Source organism: Xiphophorus couchianus, chromosome 5, assembly GCF_001444195.1.
Source record: "Xiphophorus couchianus chromosome 5, X_couchianus-1.0, whole genome shotgun sequence".
NCBI classification, from domain to species: Eukaryota; Metazoa; Chordata; class Actinopteri; order Cyprinodontiformes; family Poeciliidae; genus Xiphophorus; species Xiphophorus couchianus.
In genome coordinates, this window is record NC_040232.1 from 31,015,944 (window position 1) to 31,042,952 (window position 27,009).

At 39.0% G+C, this 27,009-nt stretch overlaps 1 protein-coding gene across 6 annotated transcripts in view; it reads right to left on the minus strand.

Annotated features, from left to right (window-relative positions):
• Nucleotides 1–27,009, minus strand: part of LOC114144595 (adhesion G protein-coupled receptor L1) — a 60,632-nt gene that overhangs the window by 32,356 nt on the left and 1,267 nt on the right. For all 6 annotated transcript variants that reach the window (XM_028017612.1, XM_028017613.1, XM_028017611.1 and 3 more), the window contains one exon: nt 600–719. In XM_028017612.1, the coding sequence (XP_027873413.1) occupies nt 600–669 (70 nt within the window). In that variant the 5' untranslated portion in view covers nt 670–719. The remainder of the gene's footprint in view (nt 1–599; nt 720–27,009) is intronic.

Below are 27,009 nucleotides of genomic sequence, written 5' to 3' on the forward strand. Positions count from 1 at the left end.
CAAAAAAAAACAGAGGCTGAGCTCATCACAGCGCCGACTGTCTGACTGACTGAGCGGGCCTTTACTGAAATAGTTTGCCTTTTGCAATGTCATGAAGTGGGTTTAAAGGTAAATACTGAAGCCAAACTTACAATGCACTAATCGTTGAGGTGATTATTGGGATTGGCTGATTCTCAGCAAAACCAGCTTCACTTGTAAATGGAAGTTAAAAATTGTAATTTGATCCTATTCTACGGCAGGAAACAACACAAAGTCTTGTAAGGAAGCGAACTTTACACAGATACAGAGATGTGACAGAGACTGTGTTCAAAGAATATCTGCTTGACAGCGAGACTATTGCAGTGCGTTTAAACCTTTGTGAGTGGAAATGGATTATATGAGCTTTTCAGCTACTTCCATTCACTAGTACTCAACCTTTCCCAATCTCAGTAAAGTGATATTTTCTGGTGACAGAGCACATCAGAGTAACACGCAAAATTGAAAAAGAAATGCAAAGCTCTAACTGAATATTTCTCAAATTTTAGCACTTTGAATTTCCGTTTCACCACTAAATTTAGAATTTTTTACATTTATTTACGTTTTCTTATGATCAAACTTACCTTGACCAGAGGGGGCGACTTGAGCCAGGGTGAGAACACCCACTGCCATGCACCACAGGGACACAGCCATGCTGAGCAGGAAGAGCTGGGACTTCACACCAGCAGCTGCAATTTGAGACCCTGGAGAGGAAGACAGAGAGAGCATCGGTAAAAAAAAATGAGAGTGAAGAGCTGCATTGTCTTCTGTTTGCGTGTGTGTGTGTGTGTGTGTGTGTGTGGGTGTGTGTGTGTGCGCGCGAGCTCATGCAGGATGATCGGTAACCCACGCAGAAAATGAAATGGATGCACGTGAAACAACATGGCAGAGCAGGAAGGGAGACAGAATAATAGGGAGAGGCAGAGAGCAAAAAAACAGAGATAACAATTGAACAATCCGTGCAGTGAAAAATCACTCAATCTGCTGCTGCCATGGCGACGGCGCAGGGCAGTCTCAAGGAGAAAGACGGAGGAAAAGGGGAGCGAGGAAGAGATATGCCGCCTTTATTTTGTCTGGGAGAGAGTGAGAGCGTTATCAGAGAGAGTTCGTGTTTTAAGTCCACAATTAGCCAGAGGCAAAACTGGCCTGCTGACCCATGAAAGAGCCTTAATCTCCCACCATCACACCATCTCTCTCTCACACACACACACACCCTTGTGTGCAGAGGCAGACGGCTACACTCAGTTTAGGCCACATTTCATTAATCCTAAATAAATGATGCTGCAGAGCCGGCCTCATCCACAGCGGGCGTAACAAGGTAAACAGCTGACTGGAGGCCAGGGTGATCCCAGGGCAGCTTCATGAGGGGGGAACATAAGGGATGCAGGCGAATGAGCTACAAGAGAACAACAGTAATATGATTCCTGAATATAGACTGAACTCTTGGCCTCAGACAGAACGGCAGATAGAGGCTAAACTACAACATGCGGCGGATTGCGTTTCTTCTTCCTGCTTAACATGCTAATCAGCGGGCCGCCGCAGTCTGGTCGGGGGAGAAGCAGACATCATGGCTGGAGGAGCGGCAGCGTGTGTCCATGTTGCTTTTTGTTACCTAATTAGAACTTTTTACTTGCATGATCTTTGACCTTGTCAGTAGCTGCGGTCCTCCTGGGGATCAGAGCCTGATTCTAATGAGGCGAAAACATCATTCCTGAGGTCCCGGTTAGAGCCGAGGGGTGAAGCGAATAGTTTAGGTGGAAGTTATGACACAAACAGATAATTGTAAAATAAATAATAAATAAATAAACTAGGGGCAGAGCGCGGTTGTGAACAATGTGCGAAAGGTAGTGCAATGCAAAATATCTGTCAGCAGCTTTGTGATGCTTTTTTTATTTTTTGCAAATATATTCGTACCTTTAACAAAAGTATTCCTTGATATATATATATATTTAATGTCACATTTTGTCACACCTTCAGAATGAAGTATTTCTCATCCTATGTAAAGTACGCCATATAGATAGATAGATAGATAGATAGATAGATAGATAGATAGATAGATAGATAGATAGATAGATAGATAGATAGATAGATAGATAGATAGATAGATAGATAGATAGATAGATAATATGCAGACTTCCACAAATCATAATCAGATTGAAATGAAATTAAACATCATGAAACATTAGACTTTACTTTATTTTGAAAGACCAACACTGCTGCTTCCTGCCTGTCTGGCCTGTAAACCTGGCTGCTGTGCTTTGTTCTGAGGAGTGAAGTAAAACTACAGAAGTAAAGGGAGAGGAAAAGAGAAAGAAAGATACCTAAGAAAGGTTCAATTGAAGGCATTTTTAGTTTAAGCCCATGAAAACACCCTTAATTTTAATGTATGTTGCATTTGACCAACAGTAATGTAGTTAATGTAGGTTGGGCTCCATAATATTTCAGATACTTTTGAAGGTTCCCTGATTCGTATATTAAGTCACCTATGTTGTGAAGATCCTAATGTCCAGACCTAAATCCATTTAAAACTATAGATATTAACTGTCCAACCTGACTGAGCTTTAGATATTTTGTGCGAAGCTGATTGAAAGACAAACCAAGAGACTCGTAAATGATGCACCAGCAGCGAACCAACATTCGATGCTGGTGCAGCGAATGTTGGAGCGGAAAGAGTTGACTCGGTCAGACTGAATACAAATTATTCGTAAAGAAATTTTGATGGCATAAATTTCCTACGACTTTACAGAAAAGTGAAGTTTTGTGTTTGTCTATTGCATAATATCTTTATAAAAATACACATTCTGGTTGATAAGTCACATATTGTACCACTGATTATTTTATATGAATATAAAACCTAATAGATTTTTTTATATATATATATATACAAGTCAAACCTGTTCTTTGTATTCTTCAGGCTCCTGAATATTTTTCAGCCTTGATAAAATGGTCCGTGTTTGCACTCTGGACGTCTCGCCTTTAAAAGAGCCTTGTGTAACCATTTGTCTGCCTCCTGAGGAGTCCTTCATTTATTGGGACGCTGGGAAATATTTTTTTACCCTTTTCCATTGATTATTCACTGCTGCGGTCCTGAACGGACTGCCGAGCTTTCGAATTTCTCTGAACTCAGGAGTCTCATTTTTCCTCTAGCAAACTGTTGACCGAACCTCTGTGGTTCCCACTCTCTCTTTAGATGTGCCTTGTTTTATTTTTACATTATATTTTTGGAGTGAGTTTCCTGTATTGACATGGATTACCTAAAAACCGTGTCAACGTTTGAAATTACCTCCACCTGGTTAATGAGAAAAGGATCAGCCACAATTGCCCTGCTAACAGCTTTTTAGTCAAGTAAAGAATTACACCTAAACGTCTCTAAGATTGTAATTTCCAAAAACATTTTCCATTTTTAACCCACATTAGCCCTGTGTCATGTTACTGTGACAGGAAAAGATTTAAGACACTTAAACTGGACACTGGTCTAACTTCGATATCAGCTAGTTCACTAACAAAGAAGCTGGAAAATGTTCAAAAATAACGGCAATTGTGTTTAAAAAGGAGAGTAAAGCTCAAAATTCTTACATTAACTTTTATCTCTATAAATCCAGAAGCATTGGGAATACCGCCAACCCAAGCAAAATGTGAAAAAAAAGGATCAAATTTGGTGCCTGTTATTTAATTTATGTAAAATATGGTGATGTTGGGCTCCAAAAGCTAAAATGTTTAGCCCTCTAGTGAATCACTGAAGTAATTATTCAGTTGTATCTGAAGGCAACCAACTTCCTGGATGATTCAGCAACATTCCACACGTCTTCTACTTCTGTCTATCATAGTTGTGCTTCTTCTCTTGTGAACTGAGCTCTTCACAGCATTTGTTGCTTTGGTGTAAAACCAACCAGGATGTTAGTCTGATAACTGGAGTTTTTGTTGCTGAAATACTCATTTGAAAGAAAGACGTTTCTGTTTGAAATAAGGCAACCGACTGTACAAGCATGTTGATGGATTTAAACCATAATCATTGACATGCTGGAAGTAAATTCAACATTCAACATGACAAACATTCCTGAACCAAATTGCTTCACGTTGTGACTTCAATTCAGTATCTGAGGGTCCTCTGACAACCTGACTAGTTCTAAAATAAAACAAAATCTAAGTTGCTCTCAGTGGTCCACAGACTCTTATCTTGTATTTTCTTTGGGCCGGTCATTGCGATCGTTGTCAAACTTTAAGCTCTTCAGAGCATCGTAGCTCGACGTTGCCGTCTTCTCATTGCTGCAGCGCTCACGGCAAATGACAATTTTTCCATTTTCTTCCACGTCTTTCTGGTTTTGTCCTTCATTTGAAATAATTTCAGATCATTTCAGGTGAGCAGCCTCAAAGTTTCTTGTCGTTTTATTCACACTTTTAGAGAAGAAGAAAAAAAACAACTATGGTCAGCCTACACAGCATCTGTTGTCGTCGTCCTTAAATCGGAGCCACCTGTTTTACATCTGTTGTGACTGACCTCATTGACTGAACTCTACTGTTACTATTTTCAACACACCTCTTCCATTGATAAGTGACGTTCGGCTGCCGCTACTTTGAACACACTGGTACATCTGTACGGGACCGCTGGTGCTTCCTTATAACTGGGTTTGATGATTTCTTACTCCTTTACTTACTCAAAAACTTACTCTTTTTACGTATGTAACACAGATTATGTTTATAGCAAAGATGTGTCATGCTAGCTCACTGAACAAAATAAGGCTTTATTTTATTTTTTATATATTTTTGCCTTAGTTACATGATGTAACTCAGACTTGTAGAGTAATTACTCTTGCAACTTTCTACATGCCCCCTTTTCCTTTTGTGTAAAGTTTTGTTGTTGTTTTGACAACTTTGTTGACGAGGCAATTTGTTACTTCAGTGGTTGGTGCTGCTGCTCAGCAACCTGCTACCCTCTCAGCAGGGGTGGAAAAAGCCTTTATGTGGCCCTGGGTCAAACTTTTATTTGGGTCCCCTCTTCCTGTTAAGTACATCACCACCACTAACACCGCTTCAATACCAAGGGCCCAGTTTAATTAGCTTAACTAGCATTACGGATAATTATTGGCTATGAACTACATGTGAACAAATCAAGATGAAACACAAATAAAACATGAAAGTCATAGCATCAGATTGTAACTATGCGAACGCAACTAACAGTGAAGATTAGTTTTTGCACTTTTGCAAAGTAAACGTCCCAATTCCTTTAGATCCTAAATTAAAGTTTAAAAAAAAGTTATCTGTGCTGAAACTGTTGAATCAAACGTAATTTTTGTTTTGTCAATAAATATGACAATATGAATAAATTCAAGGATTTTTGGGAACCCCCTCGTGGTTTGTGGGCCATAAGCAGCCGCTTGGTTCGAACATGTTTTGGGCTGGCTCTGCCTCTCAGCAAATGTTGAATATCAAGCAGCTGCTAAAGAGCGATTCGGAGTTCCAGCTCTCTAGTAAGGCCAGAAAACTAGAGCAAAAAAATAAATCCAACACATTGCAATAAACCAACTGTTATTTTCTAAAGCACAAATAAATGCATTTGTTTATTTGTGACGCGCTGCTTTGTTGTATTTCACTTTAACACGCTGCTATCACTGAGGTGGTTTGACTCTGTGTGAGGGATCATATGTAATTAAGTCCATTTGTTTACACTGAGCCATTTTCTCTAAAGCGCCCAAGAGATGCCGCTGGCTGTGTATGTCATGGTTTTGGTGTCGAAGAGCCCAAACACAGACTGGAAGAAGAAGATGAAACAATAAACAGAAGAAAAAAAAAATCACAAATGATAATCCAAACAGAGGGGACACAGGGGGGAAAAACCAAACCAGTAAACAGCCAGGAAGAGCACAGGAGTGGCAAAATAAAGCAAAATTATGGGATGGTTTGGGAGTTTAGCACAACAGGATAAACAACAGGGGGGATGTGACAATGAATGACAAGGAAGGAATATATGGGGAAGGTGATTATTGCTACAAGGAACAGGTGAGACTGATTAACTAAATGGAAACAGTCAGTGAGCTACCCAGCAGGGGTGCTGGCAACAGAGGGAAGAAGGAACAAAATAACACAGAATAAACAAAAAGGGGAAATAGATGGATGACAAGAAAACCTGCCAATAAAACCAACACAAAACTGGCTTAAACAAACAAGCTGAAACGACAAGAAACTCCAAACCATAGCAGAAATCGGGAAGAAGAAGAAGAAGAATCCTCGATAGATTCAGGATGTTGAGCTCAAGTAAAGCCTGTTTTGAAATTCTCAAAAAAAAAAAAGTGGCCACGTCAAAGTCTGAACCTAAATACTGTGGGTTGCTGTGGCGTGATGTCAAATGGGCTGTTTATGCTTTAAAATACTCCAAAGTGGCTGAACTACACCAGTTCTGCATAGAAGAATGAACCAAAGTTCAATCAGAGCAATGTCAAAGTCTGACTGCCCGTCATCAGCAAATGCTTGATGGGAGTTTTTTCTGCCAAGGTTTCCACAAACAGGTTTTAGTTATAATGGGAAATTCTGTTTTCATAATGGGCTCGACTGGTTTTGATTTTTTTTATTCCCCCTTTAAAATTTACATTATTATTTAAACATTGATTTTTTTGTATTTACTCAGGTTGTCTGGTATCAAAATGATCTGAAACATTTAGTGTGAGAATAAAGAAATAAATCTTCAAGGTGGCAAATACATAAAACATTAGTATTGTTGTTTCTAAATGAGCTTGTCCTCTGCATCACTGCATCATTTTTGTTACTTTGACCATTTCTTGTTTTCTGCAAATAAAAACTAAGTTTTTGCTTGGAGTTTCAGACACATGTTGTCAGTAGATCATAGAAAGAAAGAACAATGAGAGAGAAACTGATGCATATTAAGTGATCTCTTAAATTTGAACACATTTCGAGGCCCAGGATGTCCTCTCTAAGAACCAACAGGATTTAACACAGTGGCATGTATGGTTTCAGAGTTATGAACAAAAAAACCTATGTGCTCCACAGAGGACAAAAATGTATTGCTGGGTCTCAGGAGGATATATATATATATATATATATAAATATATATATATATGTGTGTGTATATACTTTTATGTAAACTTCTTACTAAATCAGTTTACATTTAATTCTAATTTGCAATAACCATGAATTTTGGACAAAATTTTGTAGATTTAATGATATAAAGGAATAAAATTCATTGGCTCAAAATGTCATATTTTTGCTCCACAAAATGTGATATTAATCATGTTTGATTATTTCACGTGTGCCGTGGTTTCTCAGGCTGAGTCACAGAGCGTCCGCAGGGTTAATCTCTAATTGGACATTTGCAGTAAAACTTCCTTTCTCAAGGGCTACGTTTGAATTATTCAGTCCTGACGATGACTCAGGTTAAAGTCACTGTACTTTCTGTAAACAGAAAAGCATATGTGTGCCTGTATGTTTGCATGTGACTTACTTTTCCTCGTTTCTTCTTGTTAGGTAATGTCGGCCGACAGATTTAGGTCACTACTCAACAAATGTCCAAAATGCGTTCAGAGGCTTTGGCTTGTACACGCACACGCAAAACTAAGAGGGAGGACAGAAACCTCTGCCTTTTCTGAATGCACTGAACCAACGACACTGTATTAGAAGCCGCAGGACCACCATAATACACACACGCACACACACTCACCAAAGATTACACAAAATGAAAACATTTTCATTTTGTATCCTACACACACAAAGGCAAAACACACACAGACATCAAAAACCCTGATGGCAGCATGTTTTACTTTTTTCCTGCTTGCTTTCCTGACTGTCTGTCTCTTCCTCTCACTCACACTGCCATAAACCCTGTAAGTGTTGATGCAGAGTAAGTAGAGCAAGGACACTGATGGCCCTTGACAAAGCCGTACACTCTGTCCCCCCCTCCCCGCCTGCAACCAAAATCCAGCCCGGGGCCACCAGCCGGCCTACTTGGAGTAGCAGCGGTCTCTTAGTGGGAACGTGTGTGAGTAAACGGCCCGAAGTGCAAAAACTTACACAGTCTAGCATTAATGCACACTCCTAACAATTTCAACCGAGAGAAAATGCATTTGCAGCGCGTTGCAATGATTTGCCTGGAGATAAACGAGGTAAACTGTGAGGCATTTAGTAAGAATCCTAGTTACCCTCAAAATACACAGAGAAAATAAGGTACATAAAAATTTAAAATGGTGCACCCAGTATTCTGACAAGCTGTAAAGATGGGAAAAAAATTTCCTTGTAGAAAAATAATGTGTTTTCCTATTTTTTTACATGTAAAAATCTAAACAGTGTGACTTACTGTATATACCCAGTCAAAATGCCTTCAGGGGTCATTTTAGTAGTAAAAAAGTCATTATCCCAAAATGAAAGTGTGGCACACACCTGCGAACCTGCTAAGACGCAGTCATGCAAGGATAGCATTGGAAAGAGAAGCAGTCAAGAGAACGATGGTAACTTTGGAGGCGCTGCCAAGATTGCAAGCTCGGGTGGGAGAGTTACTTGACAAGACAATTGGTAATGTCTCTCTTCATTAACCTGGCTGTTGTAAAAATGCTAAATGAAACCTTTAGCCGTCCTGTTCACACTTTGCCATGTCGAAGACTTAGGGTGTTTTCACACCTGGTAGTAGATACCAGTAGACTTGGTTCATTTGCCAAACAAAATTGCCACATTTGTTACCTTTTCAGCTGGTGTGGTTCGATTTCACAATGCACTGTGTCAAACAAACCAAAACCTTTGAAACCCCTGTTTATCTTATCACCTGACAAGGTAAACAGACAGCAGGAGGTCTTGGCTGCAAAGTAACAACTAAAAAACCTCCCAACAAGACATTGAACGCAGCTTACTTCGGTAAAGAAAAATAGAGTAGTGTCATTTTTATTGTTTGTAGGTTTTCTCTTTTGTTGTAGGTAAAAAAAAACACCACTCATACATTTGTTTTGGCTGAATTTACCTAGAATGCCATGCACTAGAGTCCGCTTCCTGCCTTTGAAGCGGTCTACAGTCCGACTGGCATCCACAAACACATTCGAACCGCGCCAGACTTCACTTCAACCTTGGTTTGTACGCAGACCAGAGTTTGCTTTTTTGCGCATTCACACCTCCCCGAATGAACCAAAAAGCAAACAAACTAGAGTTCAATTAAAGCAGATTAAACAGGGCTGGTGTGAATGCACCTATTGTAGACTTGTGAAAGAAGGTGCTCTAGTCACATGGTACCAAAAGCGATTTTTTATTCATTTTTTTGGCCTGCACATAAACAGCTTTGTTTATCGAACCACGACACCAGACACGTGTTTCCCTTGGAAAACCGTGATTAGCATAACGGGATGTTCTCTTTCGGTCTACAGGATAAATGCTTGCTGCTATCAGCACGTAAACTCAATTCAATCGACGGCCAAAGATTTTCCGTGCCTCAAACTAGTTGGTCAAATGTTCTGGACATGTTGTTGTAGACTTTTATCCAGTTAACATAATGGTGAAGACTGGTCACAAAAACAATTCAAGTCAAAACAATCAGCAAATTTGGATGATTGAAAATGTATAAAATTTTAGGCAATTAATTACAGAAAGGGATTTGCTCGCTACAGCATGGGTGCTTCTGGAAAAAGACATGGAGATGTCAAAAAAAAACCAAACAACAGGAAGAAATATTCCAAATATTTGATGTGGAGGCAAAAACAGTCAACAAACAAGATTGGCAGCGAGTGTGTAACCCCCCACATCACATCAACCCTTCCATCAATGCTGTCAATGCCTGAGGGGAGATCGTGATGAAGCGCTAAGCGACAAAACAGGCTTGTAGTGTTATTGTTGCTCTAATGGCTGAAGGCGTGTGTGTGTGGGGGCGTGCGTGGGTGTGTGTGTGAGCAAATGTGTATTGGTGATGGAGAGAGAAGGCAATCAAGAGGTGATGGAGGGGAGGAGGGATTGACTGCACACAGAAATATAAAGCATTAGAAGCAGAATACTTTTCAACATTGACACTTGAAAGTTTTGTTTTTTCCTCATAAATGCTCATAGTATTTTAGAATAAAACGACACAACACATTGGCCTCCACGTCTGTGAGCCAGTTTCAAACCATCGACCTCGGCATCTCCCAGTGGACAAAAGCCTGCAAGCTGCAGTCAAAGCCACTTAAGGGGTTTCACAGCCTTTATCTTTGTCTGGTCGATGCAGGACTCTAGGGAACGAAGGTGTCACCCTTTGTCAATCATTTGCTTGTTGCAAATCAGAGCCAAGTTCATAGCGCTAAAGCATTGCATGTTTGGCACTTGTTGAAGCGTTAGTTTGTACTCTGTCTGGCCCGACGTAAAGGGAAAAACAGGCACAAATTGCAGATACAACCAGAGTATCTTCCCAAATAGGATCTCATTTCTTTCTGAAGCTTCAAATTCTTACGTTCCGTTTTTGTAATTTAACAAGTAATCACGCTGTTCTATTATACCGTATTGGGTAATAAATTGTTATTTTAATTAACTTGTTCTGAACTACTTCCACTGAGTCAGTGAGATCCTGCACATATTTCACAATTAAGTCCCTCTAAAGTACAAGACGGTTTAAACAGATAAATTTAGGATCAGATCAAATGTTTTTGATCTTCACAGAGTGTTAGCTGTGTGGGTAACGCTCATTGTTGCTACTTTAAAGTGTCATTCTTTACCAAATGACACGTTATGACAGTCGTAAACATTTATGACGACTCACTCCGTGTCATGTCAGTCTTATACAAACCCTTTCAACTAAAGTATCACCAAAAAACTTTTTTTTTATTTAAAAAATGTCATGTCAGTTTATTGTTCATTGTTTATTGTTAATGCCAAAGCAACAAACGTCCACCAACAGTTTTTGGCTGTAAAGCCTCCAGCTGTGAGACTTTCCCAGTGAAACTACCTGAATGTTTGTTTGTTCCTGTAACTCGGGTCTGAACATATTTGAAGGAGGTGTGTAGCATTTTCCTGTAAAGCGAAACTATGCGTTAATGGAAACAACAAATGTTTTTGAACAGCTCTTAGAATAACAATGTCAGTCCAGAATGCGTCACGGGATGATTGAATCAAGTCAATCAGAACATTTAGTTTGTTCTCTGTGGATTCACACAAACATTACATCTTACCAAGTTTTTATTGTCTAATTTCTGGTGCAAATGTTTTAGTAAACTTTAAAACAAAACTATTTTACAAGAAACTTTTCAGCAAAACACAGGAGCTTGTTTTAAGGAAATAATCCATTAACATTGGAGCAAAAGTTCTGGTTCTATTGTCACATTATTTCACTTATAACATGGAAAATTGTCTTATTAAAAGTAAATTCATCTGCCAATAGAACGAGGACATTTTCATCAAAATTAAGGAATTATTTACTTAAAACAAGCTCCTTAAAGATACTTGCATGTTGCAAGTTTCTTGATTCTTGCGTTGTGTGTGAATTGTGAGACAGTTATTTTTTGTTTTTGGGCACGTGCACTGACAATAAAGATTTATCTTATCTTAGTTGGTTTTGTCTTATTTAAAGTAGCTACACAGACAGTTGCACTAGAAACTGGACCAAAAATACTTGGTAAGATTTTGTGTTTTTGCAGTGTTGTATTGTAGCCAGTGTGAAAAATATGCTAAATCATCCTGGCTCCAGATCCATGATTCTGCATTTGGGCCTAATTGAGAGTAATTAGTTTACTGTTGTCGTTATTCAAAGGCAATTTAACTTTAACTGGCTTTACATATTTCCATCTATTAGTTTGTTTGTTTTATTTGCAGCAGTCCTAGTTTAACAACAGTGACACTAAGAGTAGATAGAAAATGTTTAAACAACATAAAATTTACATTTCATTTTATAAACTTGTTCAAGTTGTTAACACACACAGGGTATCAGCCAATCAAATGGTAGCTGTTAGGTAAATTGTATATATTATTATCAAATATTTGTTGTTTCATGTGCCTTTATAATGTTCTTGTCTTATATGCCTTTATTTGTTTCATCTTAGCATAAAGAAAGTTTCTGTGTTGTTGAATTACTTTGATTCCTTTCTCAGAAGGCCTCTCTGAGGAAGAGCAGAGACAACCAGCAGGGTTATCCCTCTGCATCCTTGACCTGCTAGATAGTTATAAAACCATCGCTGTGAAGACGTACAACTTGCTCTGTGTTATCCTGTGTCTGGAACAGAATAATCTAGTGTGTAGATACCATGGGTTTTGTTAGTGACTAGCATTTGCGTTGCAATTATGTGACTGAAGTGTTTTCCCCAGCCCTTTGAGACGCTCTCTGTAACAGGGATCCTAACAGCAATAAAAAGGGAGAACGGACACATATGTTTTCAGAACGGAAGAGATGTGTGACTGAAAACATCTCTGGCTGTTCTCCTCGCGAGGACAAAAGAATCGAACTCTCTTGTCTTTCTTGTGTTTGTTTAATTTGTCTCAATAGGTGTTTAAACCTGACAGTAGCAAATGGAAAAAGATAGAGATCGAGACATGTTGGAAATAAACAGAGTTGAGTAGTAACTAGTTACATTTACTCAGTTACATAAACTTAAGTAACTTTAGAAAAAATTTACTTTTTTTGATCATTTTTATTTCTGTACTTTTGAGTAATTTTATAAAGTATTTATACTCTTACTTCAGTACTTTATATTTTGGTCCATCTGTTTATGTATTTTTTAAATGTTAAATGATTGATAGTTTGATCAGTTACTCAGTACTTGAGTAATTTCTTGGTCGGCCACTTTTTACTTTTACTTGAGTAAAAACACATTGAATTAGTTACATTCTTACTTGGTTACAGTTTTTGGGTTTTCTACCAATAGAAAATCATGGATCCATTGAATCAGCAGTCTGGGCTGCAGGTGGAGGTATAACAACCAGGGAGGAACAATATTGTATCTGAAAATGTCACAAATCTCAAATAATCTCCAACTAGTTCCTTGAGCACGATAACTAGTTCAGTTTTCCAGAGAACTCCAGTTCTCAACAGAACCGGTGTGGCGTGTGGAGGAACACGACATTCTCACCTTCGGTGTGATGAGACGAATCTGCAGCCAACAGGAAATGTCATTATTTTTAATAAGCACTAATATCTGAGGAATGTTAAAGAAGCCTTTTTGAATCTATGCCAGAAGTAATTAAATCAATCTAGGTCAAGCACTAATACGGTTTGCCTATAATGAAGTTTGATGAAGCTGCAAGAATCGATGGCAACTGAAGATAGAAAAGTTTTTTAAAAATATACGCTGTGGTGGCGGAGGGGTTAGCGCGACCCACATTCAGGCAAAACGTAGCGGGTTCGACTCCCGGACCCGACGACGTTTACCGCATGTCTTCCCCTCTCTCTCCTCCCCCCTTTCCTGTCGGCCTACTTTGAGAAAGGGACAGTAGAGCCCACAAAAAGAGCCCTTGCAGGGCGGTAAAAAAAATAAAATATATATATATACACTATTAATTGCAGAAATTTTCTAGAATCTGCATTTCTGAGTTTCAAAACTCAATAATCTGAGAAAAAAACTGGGAAATTTCTGAATCCCAAAATGAAAACGAAATCAGAAACTTTTAAAACTTTCCAAAGTCAAAGATTTTCTCCTTTATGAGCTCAGAAAATTTCAAAGATTAATGTATTTTTTTTTTTACCCCTCCAGGGGGTCTTTTGTGGGCTCTAGTGTCCCTTATATGACAGTAGGCTGACAGGAAACGGGGGAAGACATGCGGCAAATGTCATCGGGTCCGGGAGTCGAACCCACGACGGCCGCGTCGAGGACTGAAGGCCTCCAAACATGGGTCGCGCTAACCGCTACGCCACCGCAGCACGCCCCGAAGATTAATGTCTAAGTTTCTCAGATTTTTGACAAGTATTTTCTCGTTGTTTCTATCTTCATTGGCCCTAATAAACCATAATATCTTCCACATGACTCATCTTCAAGCTTTATTGGGGCAAATAAAGACAGCATAGAAATTATAAGGCAGTTTTGGCCTTTTTGTTTTTAAACAAACATCCAACAGTTCCTGCAAATATCAGGTTTTCATGCAGTTGGTTCAACAGCTGAGGAGCATAAAAACCAAAACCTGCAACATCAATTTGTTCAAACTTTTAAATCTTGATGGTTCGTCCCGTTTTTGTTTTCTGCTTTATCTTTTTCCCACAAAGCCTTTTCTGTTTGGCAGGAAAACATCCAGTTTGACCTGAAGGTCGAGGTGAAGGTGAGTCAGCTGAAAGAAGCTTTTCCAGGTAAAACCTGTAATGGCTGCAATGACCAAGAAACGGAGTCGTATTGCAGTAAATCCTCAAAACAATGCAGTGAGTATGGATGCGAAACAAAGTTTAATCACCGACGTTGATAAAGTGATACTTTTCCTTCATGAACTCTGAATGATTTTCAGTAAGAGCAGCAGCTTTGGGTGAACCGGGAAATCTCTGTATTGTGGTTGAGAATAAGGGTGGCACCTTTAGATTCTTTTCTCTTGTTTTTTTTTTTAAATACAGTACAATCATGAACACGCGGAAAAACGTTCCAGTTCAGAGAAAAACCACTGTTGCAATCATTGTTAGTGTTCATTGTTCCTGTTGGCTCACTGCCGAACCGTGATTACTTATTGTTTGTACTCGAATGCCAAACCAACTCCTCCAACGCTGCTATCAGATGTTAAGCTGAAAGTGTCTGTACTGACAGATGGGCTGTCAAATCCATCTGGTACCTTTGTCACACTTTAATTGAGTTACTTTACTGGTGTAAAAACACAACAAAGTTACATAAACATTGTTGCGGCCCCTGGCCTCTTCAGGCTGTGCAGGCTCTTTGTTTTTTTTTAATATTATGCAGGATCAGCTGTGCGGGCACAGCTTTCTGATTGGCTGCCTAGAGGCTGCAGGAGAGCAGCCACCCCATTGGATCAGCAAAGCCAATCAGACGTTGATGAGACCCACCTGCACCATATAAAAGACGTCTGAGTTCATTCCTCCAGGGGCGGCAGCTAGCAGGAAGAGGTTGTGTGAAAGGTTAATAAAGACTTCACTTTAAACAAGATTGCATTAAAAAAATATAAACTTTTACCAAGGTGTTTTGCCTAGTTTATGGTGCGAATATTTTAGTAACTTAAAAATAACTTTTCAGCAAAATATAGGAGCTTGTTTTAAGTAAATAATTCATTATTGAAGTTATGATAAAGTACTACTAGTTTCACTGGAATCAACTGCCGCTTAGCCGTTACCTAGCAACACCTGCCAAGCCCAGCCTGTTACCTAGCAACCAAATTCTAGTTTCACTGGCAGATTATTTCACTAAAAACATTTTCCCCATGTTTTTAGTGAAATAATCTGCCAGTGAAACTAGTAATTTTTCATCAATATCAAAGAATTATTGACTTAGAACTATGTAGCTGCTACATCTGCTGATAAGAAACTAATAATAGATAATAGTTATTATTAGTATTACAAATTTGATTTATAATGCCCTTTATAACTTTAAATCTCAAAGGGCAACAAACCCAAAACAAAACAAGCAATTTTAGCGGAGAAAAATAAATCAATAAATGAGATTAAAACCAACATCTCAGAAAATGAACCAAAAGTTTTGCTAAAAAAAAAATGTCTTAAGGCTTCTTTTAAAACAGTACGTGGATGTTTTGCCTTCAGCACCTGTGTAAGTTAGTTTTCTCTTATTTCAAGTGTATTAAGATATTTGCACTAAAAACTACTTATTAGAATAAGGTGTTGTGTTTTTGCAGTGCAGGAGCTCCATCAGTGACCGTAAAGGCCTGCGGTGTTTAAAGTTCACGTCAGGAGAATCAAAAATAAACTAAACAAGTACGACGTGTTGGGAAGGGCTGTCAGGAAAACGGTTCCTCACTCCTCACTATTTAGCTAGCTAATTTACTAATATTTAGTTAAACTAAACAGTTTGTAAAAAAACATATTTAGCTTGTTAACTTGCTAATATTTAGCTCAGAACAAATATTTCACTGATAAGCTAAGTACTTAGCTCACTAGCTTAATAGTAAGCCAATGAGCTAGTAAATATTAGTAAGCTAAATGTTAGCTTACTAATAGTGAGAGATCTAAATATTAGTGAATATTTAGCTTACTAATTAAATTGAGCTAATTATTTAGGTTAGTGGTAAATATTTAGCCTGCTAGCTGAGCTTAGTTTTGTACTGTAATCTTAATATATGAACGAATAACGTGGTGAAAATGTGACTTTGAGAAAATATGTATTTTTCCCTCTTATGACAAGCTAAATATAAACTTTTTGCTTTTAATTTTGATTCTGTAACTTTACAAACGGCACCTTTTGAGAACATGCTTGATTAAACATAGTAAAATATATGTCTAGGTGATGTCTCCTGTTGAAAAATAAATGATTGTAGCTGATATTATTTTTCAATATCTATCAAAAATGGTCAAACTAAAAGGAACCAGAATGATCTGGAGTTGAATATGTAAAAATATAACCTTCATAATATCGCCTTTTTTTAAAACTTTTGCAGTTTAAGTTGTCTGGTGACAGATATTTTCAAAATAATTTGTCTTTTTTGTGATTTTAAAATACATTTCTACCATCTGCTTATGGTTTACAACAAGAAAATGTTGTATAATTCTCTGGAGTCATATTTGCAATCAGTTATTTTGGTTTTAATTAAGAGTTCATAATGTCTGATCCAAACAGAAACCATAAATCAACACACATTCAGCGAACTTAAACCTTAAATATCAAAGATAACCAGAGAAAAATGCTGTTTTTTAACATTGATTACATTTACTAAGAGGGGGAAAAAAAACTTTCAAACTAAGTAAACTTAAAACTTATGTAAAAAAGTTATTTGTTATTTAATTTCCCTTTGGGAGTCAATAAAATATTTTTTATTTTAACTTGAAATTTATTATCGATTTATTATAAATTTTCTTTCCCACTCTCTTTTTCCACAATACAAAAGAAAATAAATGTTTGACTAAACAAGCAAAATTAACTTAAAAATGTATAGATATTGAAAAAAGTTCTATAGATTATCATATATGGCACGTGTGTCAAACTCAAGGCCCGAGGGCCAAATCTGGCCCGCCATAGCTTTTTATGTGGCCCTCTAGACTCCAAATCATAGCAATGGGCCCCTCCAGTTTTTACAAATAACCGCAAAATTCACACAAAAATCAACAGATCCCCTAATGTTTTCTGAGTTTATCAACATGTTTTCTGAGTTTATCAACATGTTTTCTGAGTTTATCGACATTTTATTCTCAAAATTGACCATAAACACTTTGGATCAAGTGCCTGCTGTCTCAGCCTGACCTGATGTCAAGTTATAGTCCATGACCGATAGAGCGATTAATAAAAGATCACATTTAACATCATATGTTAGCGCAAATATTGTAAAAAATTCCTTACAGATATTTCTAAATTAGCGCCACAAAATCTGTGATGTTGATTGCAGAAAAGCACAAAAACAATCCTGGATGAACTGATTAGTGTGAAAAGATGTTCAATATTATGTTATTTTAAGAAACACTTATTGATGCTGAAACACCTATTTATTGATATTTTAACAATTTAATTGGTTTTCATCAATATGTTCTGGCACAACAGGCCCTTTATGAACATTCAGGTTTTTGATCTGGCCCAAAACAGAAATGAGTTTGGATAAAAACGAGTGAATCCTGGACTATTTTGAATGTAAACATGAATAAATAGTGAGATATTTGGTGGTGGAATGATGTCACACCGCCAGCAAAGGAAGACTCTGTGATGTCACTGGCGATGCAGTCTGTGATGTCATCAACTGCAGAATTGTATGCGACACAATTCTGCATATTTTTCATTGCTTGCAATATCACTGACCAGTTCAGACGTGTGCAAAGCTCTTTCAGGTAGTTTACCAATCGACAACTTTAGTGATTGTATTGAGGAGAAATGTTTCACTTATTTCAGCAATACTGCAACAAAATGATGGGACCCCAGGCGAGAACGGGAGTCCAGCAAGACCCCCAAGGCAGCTTCGCTCCTGCACATCTGGATATCTTAGATGAGGAAACCCACAGACTGGCCTCCAGTCTGGAAATGGAGAGAGCCAGGATAGAAGACGATCAAAACATGGCCGACCTGGAGGCGGAGCTGGAAGAGATGGAACTCCGGCTAAAACAGCAGGAAGCCCTCAGAGAGAGATTTATTAATGAGGTCAAAGAGGCAAAGAGAGAACTTGAGAGACTAGAGACACAAGAGAGGCAAGAGATGTCCAGTGATCCAGGAGAAGTTTACGCTGCAAACATTGCATCCAAATTTTACGACAGTGTGAAAAACATGAAGAAGAAGACCTTGCAGCAGGAGTTTGAGGATTTAAAGGTGGCCCACCTCCTCAGCCGGGAAGCATTTGTTGCTGGAATACAGGCTGAGAGAAAGAAAACCGAGGCTGTCCAAGAAGAACTGGACCAACTTAAGACTTCCTACAAGGAGCTGCGATGTAAATATGAAGCAGACATTTCTCTGGTAAGGCAGGAGGTGAAATGTGAGAAAGACGCAAACAAAGAAAGAGAGAAAGAGACTCTGAAGCTAGTCAACAAGCTGAAAGCAGAGAAGGAGGAGCTCTTTCGAAAAATGGCTAGAGAAATCATAATACTGAGAAAGAGAGAGAAGCAGATGCTGAACAAACTGGATCAGGTTCACATTTCGCACGAGGAGATAAAACGTAGGTTTGAAAGAGACATTATGGATTTACAGCAGGAGGTTGAGACATACCAGCAGCAGGTAGAGCAGGAGAGAAAAGCTCACCTGGAGCAAACAGAGGAGGATAAGAAGCTTCTAGAGAAGCTGAGAGCTGAATATGCCATCCTCCAAGAAACCACAACAACGGAGAAGAAAATCCTGCAAGACAAGGAAAGGAGTGCCAAGGCTGAGCTGGATAATGTTAGCGGTTTGTACATGGAGCTAAACAGTCGGTTTGAAACCGAAGTAACTGCATTAAAACATCAAGTAGAAAAACACCAGGAGGAGCTCATTTGTGTGAAAAATGATTTACAAAGAGCGAGAGACGATCTGCTGCTGGCCGACACTCTGAGAGCCGTGGAAGAAGGTTTCCAACAACAACCCATCACAGTTTCCCAAGAGAAGGAAGAAAACTCACAGAACCAAGTTAAAGTATTAAATCAAGAGGTTTCTTCAGAGGAGGATCTCTCAGGAGAACCTCTATCAGGTTCTTCCATGGATCCAGAATCCTCAGAAGAGACCGAGGTCGCTGGAGAAACCATCCTGCAGGATTTGGACAATCCAGATGGTAAAAAGAAAAAGTCTAAAAATTCATTTTGGAAGAAGGTACGAAACACTCTGCGATGGAAGAAGCCAAAAAAGAAACAAACAAGTGAAGACCAACAAGAACGTGTCTAAAGTTCTTGATTTTGATATTTAGAGAAGGAGAAAGACGTGCAGGAGACGAACCGAGGACTGGAATCAAACGCGTGGAGGTTGTAGCCTCTGTGAACGGGGCGCCATGCCACGCTCCGTCAAGACCAAATTTATAAAGGTCTTCCCCCCATTGACAAACTAGAAAATAGATCCCTTCCCAACCCAATTGGAAAAAACGTGGGCAGCACGGTGGTGCAGCGGTTAGCGCTGCGTCTTCACAGAGACCATCTGTGTGGAGTTTGCATGGTCTCCCCGTGTTTGCGTGGGTTTTCTCCGGGTGCTCCGGTTCCCCCCACATCTCCTAAAACATGTCGGTCAGGTCAGTTGGTCACTGCAAATTGCCCCCAAAGATTTGAAGAAACCCCAAACACATGTGCAGCTTTATTGTTAAACTTTAAAATGAATTGAATTAGCCGTACGTTAGCCCTTTTCCCTTCGCTGTTTTAGCGCCGCAGCAACACTGGGCTCAATTTTCATAGCAACAGCTATATATCATCACCCAATTTGCCAGATTTTTTGTGCGTCGTCGGAGAGCACTGCCAAATGCGTAGGTGCATATCGCCTGGTGGACGGGTGCGGGAACTGTGCCAGAGGGTCTACAGTGGCTGGCGGGTGGCAGTGCCGGCACCCCGCGGTGGCCAATAGGCCGGAGCGGTGCTGAGCTGCGAGGGCTGCACGACGCCGCTTGCAGCATTAATTTATTTTATAAATAAAATAAATTAACGGCTGGTTGGTCCATTAAGTTTGCAACTAAGCTATATTAATATGCTAACTAGCTGGACAGCTTAAAGTAATCAGTTTGTTTCTTAAGCTAAATAGTTAACAAGTTCCCTTAACAGGTTGATCTGTTTGGTTAACCTGTTCGACTAACTAAGTCTGTGCAGCTAGACTTTATTTACTTTGTTTATTTTATGTTTTGCTGCCATTAAAAGTCTCTATTTAGAGAGAGAAAGTTAAATCTTTTGGGCTTTAGGGTTTAAAAATAACATGCCTGTTGAGTTTTATCTAACTGTTTGACAATGATTCCCATAACAACAAACATTCCCAGTATGTATAAATCCCACATAATTTGCATACCTGTCAAGTTTCCCGTATGTTATCCCCCTTTTCTGCCATGGTCCCGTGTTTGGCTAACTAGCTAACTGGTTAAATTTACTTGTAAGTTAGCCAGGCTACTTAGTCCATGAAGCTAATTAGCTTTTTTTCTCAAAAAAAGAGAACAGTTATCTTTAGGATACGCTTCAAAAGTTGAATATTTTCAAGGATTTGTGTTGCTTGTCCAACTTTTAGACAATACTTCTGATAAAAGTAAATATGTCTTAGTAATTTCTGTTTATCTTGACAGGCTAACTAATTATCTAAACATACGATAGGAGACCAACCAATTAGCTTAACCTGTAAAATAAGCAGAGCTATTAGCTTGCAAAGAAAGTCAGCTTTCTTTGCAAAGCTGACTTTCTTTTTTTTATTTTGTTTTTTTTTTTCTGCTTTCTTTAGTATTATTTTACATAACACAGTCTGTGCTTGAAATTTACTGTCTAAGTTGGATATTTTCTAATTTATTGAAGCAAATAAAAACTAAAATGGTTGGCAGCGTTCTAAAACATATGCAACAAATGTATTACCATAACGACAAATAGTTTTTCCAGTAGCTAAAAATATGAACACGCAAAAGTAGAAGTCACAAATCACACAAACAATGAAATAAAACTGTCTTCATTATAACCCTGATACTTTAGTTTGGTGTGGTAAATAAAGACCCTGGCCTCTGTTTAATGCAATAGAGCCTTAAAAAGTTTAAAACAGAAAACTCTTTCACCTTCCTGCAGACATCAATCATATGTGTAAGACAGAAATAGTTTGTAATGGTTCTGAATGAGACCATATTTCAAATTCCGTCACTGAAAGCCTCGAGTCTCTTAAAACTGCTTGGAGGTTTATTAAACATTGATGAGGCTTCTCACATATTTATCAAGATCCCAATCCTGCCCTCAGCACATGCTCTTCGAGTTAAAAGCACTTCCTGCCTTTTACGCCCTATAAGCACTTTCTCTGCGCCAGACAATCTGCAGGATTTTAAGTGTATTTCCTCATCTGTCATTTTGTTGCTTTTATCTGAGCATTCCAGTGTTAGACATAATAGCTTGAATCTGTCACTGTCTCGTCTCAGATCATTATCACCGCAGATAAAAGAACACGTAGCTTTAAAGAGAAATGCTAAAAGGTTACAAGTCTGCCTTGAAACACCCACATTCATTATCTTATAGAAGCACTTATTTCTCACCCGGCCTTGCTAAGTTTGAAAGTTAAAGTGTATTTGAAGGCTCATTAAAATTGTGTTGGGCACATTTTCTTCTCTTTCCTTCGCAGGCTTGATCAGTCACAGCAACTGGGTGGTGGGAATCATCAGGGTAAAGGGAAAAAAATGGTGTTGCGTGGCAAGCAGGTAGAGAAGCGCAGAAACCAATGCTAATACATTGTGAGTCAACAGATGGAGGAATAATTGCAGCGCTGACTATCTGAGCAAGAAGAAGCCGATCAGGAGCCTTTCTGCGTGGAGTCTGCACGGATCTACCGGTTCTTTCCAGATACTCTGGTTTCCTCCCACAGCCCAAAGTCGTGCCTATATAGATTGCTGGTAGGTGTGAGTGTGTGCGTGCCTGGTTGTGTGTCCATGTGTCGCCCTGTGATGGACTGTACAGCACATTTCACTGGCAAAAACCGGTTCACAGCGTCGTATCGCAGTGAGAATTAATTGCTTTTCCAGAGTTTCAACCTGTGTTTGATGCCAAACCCACCTTCAGTATTTGTTTATAGAAAAATGCAATCCTAGTCTAATCTAACCAAAGCACAGCTCCAGATTATAGTCCTGGTTGAGTTTCTTACATTTGTGATGGTCAGACCAAGGAATAATTTTTCCTTGGTATGTTTTTGAACACTGGCTGACGTTTGAATGTAATCTGTGTCAATTATCTGAAGAGATTAAATTACGTTAGTGACAATTTCTTCTTCTTGATATTAAGAAATACATCTTAATATCAAGTTTAATATCTTATTGAGATAATATGTGGCCCAAACACTTAAAATAAGGGAAATGTTCTAATATAGAAACAAGAGATGACCTGATACCCTTTTTTCACCTCCGATATCGATATCTGAGGTTTAGTATCGGCCGATGCCGATGTGGTACAGAAAAACAGTGCTGAATTGACTTAGATAGTTTCTGTTTTTAAATACAAACATAATTGTACTGAATTAGAAACGTATTTGACAGCTCTGCACCAGAACAGCACACTTAAATACACAAGTAGCTTCACACGCTTCGTCAAACATGTAAAAACAACCCAACTTTACTTTGTTCAGTCAGTGCAGTTAGGAGTGAAACAGCCAATGTAAAATAAATAAAGAGTGACGTCGCTCAGAGCACAAACCATAGAATAAGACTGAATACATCTGGTCTTCTGGACTGGGAAAATCATCACCAATACCCGATCTAGACTTCTTTTTTTTTCAATTGAGGCCGATACAGATATTAATAACAGATCGGTGCATCTCTAATAAAAACCTCTAAGGGAGAAAAAGTATCTTGTCAGAAAAGGAACAAACACAAACCCTCTTATTCCAAGATGTTTGAACTTAATTCGGTTTCAGTTTTTGCAGTGCTTGGAGACTCGGTGTTACAGAACCAGATAGTTTCAGAGACTTTTGTGCCTCCCCTGCTCACTGTGTGTGGTGCCCAGATAAATGGGTCCTCATCCCGTCTTGTCACCGTTTCCATTTGTTAAGAAACGATTCTTGCCCTGGCTGAGGTGGGAAGCTGCTTCCTTGTGGCTATTTTCTGCGTTACAAAGATCAACACGCGTCTGCTTTACTGAAACTGCGTGCTCTCTTTTCTTTTTTTGTAGCGTGGCAAAACGGCCTTTGTGTCACATTATATTCATGCCCCTGGGAAACAGGGAGTCATGAGTTACTAATTACGGGTCCCTACACAATTGCTTACAACAACCTTTAAGTGATTTTTGTTGTGGAAAAAGAAAATTCTAAATATGGGATTTCAATTAATGTTGTATCTTCCTAAGTGTCTTTAGTGTTAAATGATGCTACTGGGGTGGCAATGAGTGAAAGAAGCACTTTAAACTGGTTCCAGATATACCGTAAAAAAAAAAAAAAATTCCCAACAGTAAAAATTAAAGTTTACTAAAACGAATGCAATTGAAACAAACTGATTACCTTTATAGACAGCAAAGTAATTCAGTGGATTATCATGCTCTTCATTTTCCACCAACATATAATCGCTGTATAATAACTGTAAAATCACGTATTAAAGGAGTTCATTTCAATCCGGTTTTTTTTGTTTGTTGTTTTTTGTTGCGGTTAGATTCATCAGGGAGCTTTGTTTCCTAATCCCAACAAGCCGTCACACCTGCATCTAAACAAACCGATAATTAAACCGAGAGTCTTGAATTTCTGATTTATAACTCCAGAGATGCTTTGAGGTGAAAAACAGACAGGATTTGGTGTCAGATTTAAGCACTTTTCAGATGTTAGACATGCAAAATGAGGTGCTTTATCGCTATTAAATGAACATTGTTTAGTCAGCCAGCTGTGCTTTCCCCACCCCCACTTGTTTTTCTTATTTATTTTATCTATTCCTATCAATTATTTTACTCTTCTTTCTGTGAAGCAGTTGGTGCAACCGTTGTAATAAAGCAATTTCAGACAGCGCACGCTAAATGAGAGACAGATGTTTTGAAGGCAAAAACAATTTGAGGTCAATCAAGAACAACCAAATTAAGTCTCAGCTCTTAATATTTTTATATAATGTAGTCCTGCGTACTTTTTGGGTAACAGAAGAAACGTGAAACTTGCTTGTTTACAAACAGAAGTAAATGTTCCTACTGACTGCCACAAAACAAAGGGCTAAAGACTAATTAAGATAAGGCATTTGTAAATAAGCTGCTTATATTTCTCACTACGAGGAGAAATGCAGCTAATAAAAACATAACTATGTCATTACAGCGCTTTACTTAGCAGGAGACGCATTCAGATCCAAATCAAATGTTAACATACTTACAGTACCTCTTTACAAGCCATTTCTTTGTTTTCTCCTTTGCATAACGCTTGTGTTAAAGCACACACTGTCATGTCTTGTCATTTCTGTCATGCAAGCACAAACCACACATTTAAAAAAGAAACAGATTGAAATGAACTCCTTTAATACGTGATTTTACAGTAATTATACAGCGATTACATGTTGGTGGAAACTGAAGAGCATGATAATCCACTGAATTACTTTGCTGTCTATAAAGGTAATCAGTTTCTTTCAATTGTATTTGTTTCAGTAAACCTTTACTTTTACTAGTTTTAGGAGATAATCAACTAAACAAAAGTCTTCAGAAATCGCTCCATTTGTAAGTAGAGTCCAGTTATGCGTAATATTATCTCAGTATTAATCCAGCCGCTCTGTGAAGGCTTTGGAGATTTGTTCCAATAATGAACAAAAAGCATCCTGAACACCGAGGAATAAATGAAACGTATCCGGGATAAAGCCGTGGAGGAGTTCAAAGCAGGTTTAAGTCCCATTTCTGTTGCTTTTCCCCTCATTCTAAAGCAGCCTAGAGGTCCATTGTAACTCTGGAGGAGCTGCAAGGAGCCACGGCTCAGGTGGGAAAGGCGAGGTCAAAATGAAACCGTGCGGCCGCTCTATGTTTGGTAGAAAACTAACAAGTGTACATGACCCTGACAGTAAGACACTCCCACACACTTGACCTCCCAGCAGATTCACCCCAAACAGGCAGCCAGAACCACAGAGGAACCGTTCAGACCAGAGCACAGTCACGGGTTAGCATGGCCCAGTCAAAGTCCAAGCCTAAATCCGTTTGAGAATCAACGGCAATGCTTGACAATGGGCTTTTTTTTTTCTACAAAATGCTCTCAATGGATTTTCAGAGAAAAACTGTCAACAAATTGAGTTTGTTGATGTGCAAAGCTGGTAGAGATAAACCCCCGAAAAGAGTCGCAGCTGCAATGTTGGCGAAAGGCGGTTCTACTTGGAAACCGTGAATACAGATGAACACCACACATTCCAGGTTTTTTGTTGTTTTACTGTAAAAAAAATAAATAAATTTTAAAAATTGTAAAAACCATCTCTGATTTTCCTTCCACCTCTTATCACAAAAAAATCTCAATACTACACAATGAAATTTGTAACATGACAAAACGTGTTGAAGCTTCCGGGGAGTGAATGACCGACTGTCTGTTGCAACGATCAGACCTTCAGTCGACTCAATGCGATACCTTCAGACATCACTGGGTTAACAGCACCCGGCCTTTCTGCTTTTCTTTATATATGTATAACACATCTTCCACCAATTCAGCACGAACTATAAAATCATCAGCCGTGTGTCTCTATTCCTGCTGAAAGCCCTGCCGATGTCCAGTCTCGTACCACAAGATTGATATTGCGCTGATCCATCCGCCCACAGCTCTGCACAGCGTTCGCAGGCCTGAATGCGTAAAAAGCTCCCAGCGCAACAGGGAGACTGACTCATTGTGTCTGACCGATTCAAAGGGACGTGACAGGAGCCTGTTTGAGATGGTTGAAGCAGAAAGCCACTAAATGGTACATTTCATATTCTGTGTGTGTGTGTGTGTGTGTGTGTGTGTGTGTGTGTGTGTGTGTGTGTGTGTGCTTTAAGACAAATCGCTCTCTTCTCTTGTAGTTGATGTAAATGTAGAAACAAGCCTCATTATCTTTGCTTCCTCTCTCGATATGCATCCTAACGAGACAGCTTTTAAGATCTATGTTTGTGGAGATTTCGTATCAGCAGTCGTGTGTGGCAAACTCCTCGTTTTTGCCACATCATTGCAGAAACATAAAGCAGTCACCCAGAGGAAGGAATCAGTCAGTTTTTTCCCCCTCTTGTTCTGTGGGTGAAATAAAACAGAATCCAACTTTTTCCTCTTCCCCTCATTAGTCGATAAATACATCAAAACTACAAACTCCCAGCATTTTCAGGGCTACCAACAGGATTCACTTTGAGGAGCCTGTTTTAAAATCATCCCTCCCCCCCCAAAAAATAAATCATATAAAGGTTAGAGACTAATTCTGCAGAACCGGCAGCACATTTTGTGTTCACAACAGAGTAAAATGTGTCAGGAAAAGTCGAATCTCTCCTAAAATCGAAACTCTGACAGCGTGACTCTTCCTCTTTCATTCATCAAATTTCTTTCTTTCTTCCTCTCCAGGTTGGTCTCCTCCTCCTCCTCCTCCTCCTACTGACCCAGTCTTCTCATTCCCGCTCTGAAATATTGATACTGCCCTCCTCGCGTTGTTTTTTTTTTTTTTTTTTGTTCCTCCTTCGTCATGAATTAGCATTTAAAACCCCACGCAGGACATTTTGAATCAAGGCTCGCAGCAGCCTCGCTCTCGGATGTGCCAGCTCGGACAGACGTTTGCCAGTTTGTCCAGCGTGTCGCCCTCTGAGGCCAATCACATGCCTATGAATATTTCACACGGCAGCTCTCCTCTACTACTGACCCAGGTTTAATGGCAGCCAGAGGTAGGAGTTTCAAGCGTCAGACGCGTGTTTGTCACTGATCAAATGGCCACAGGCTG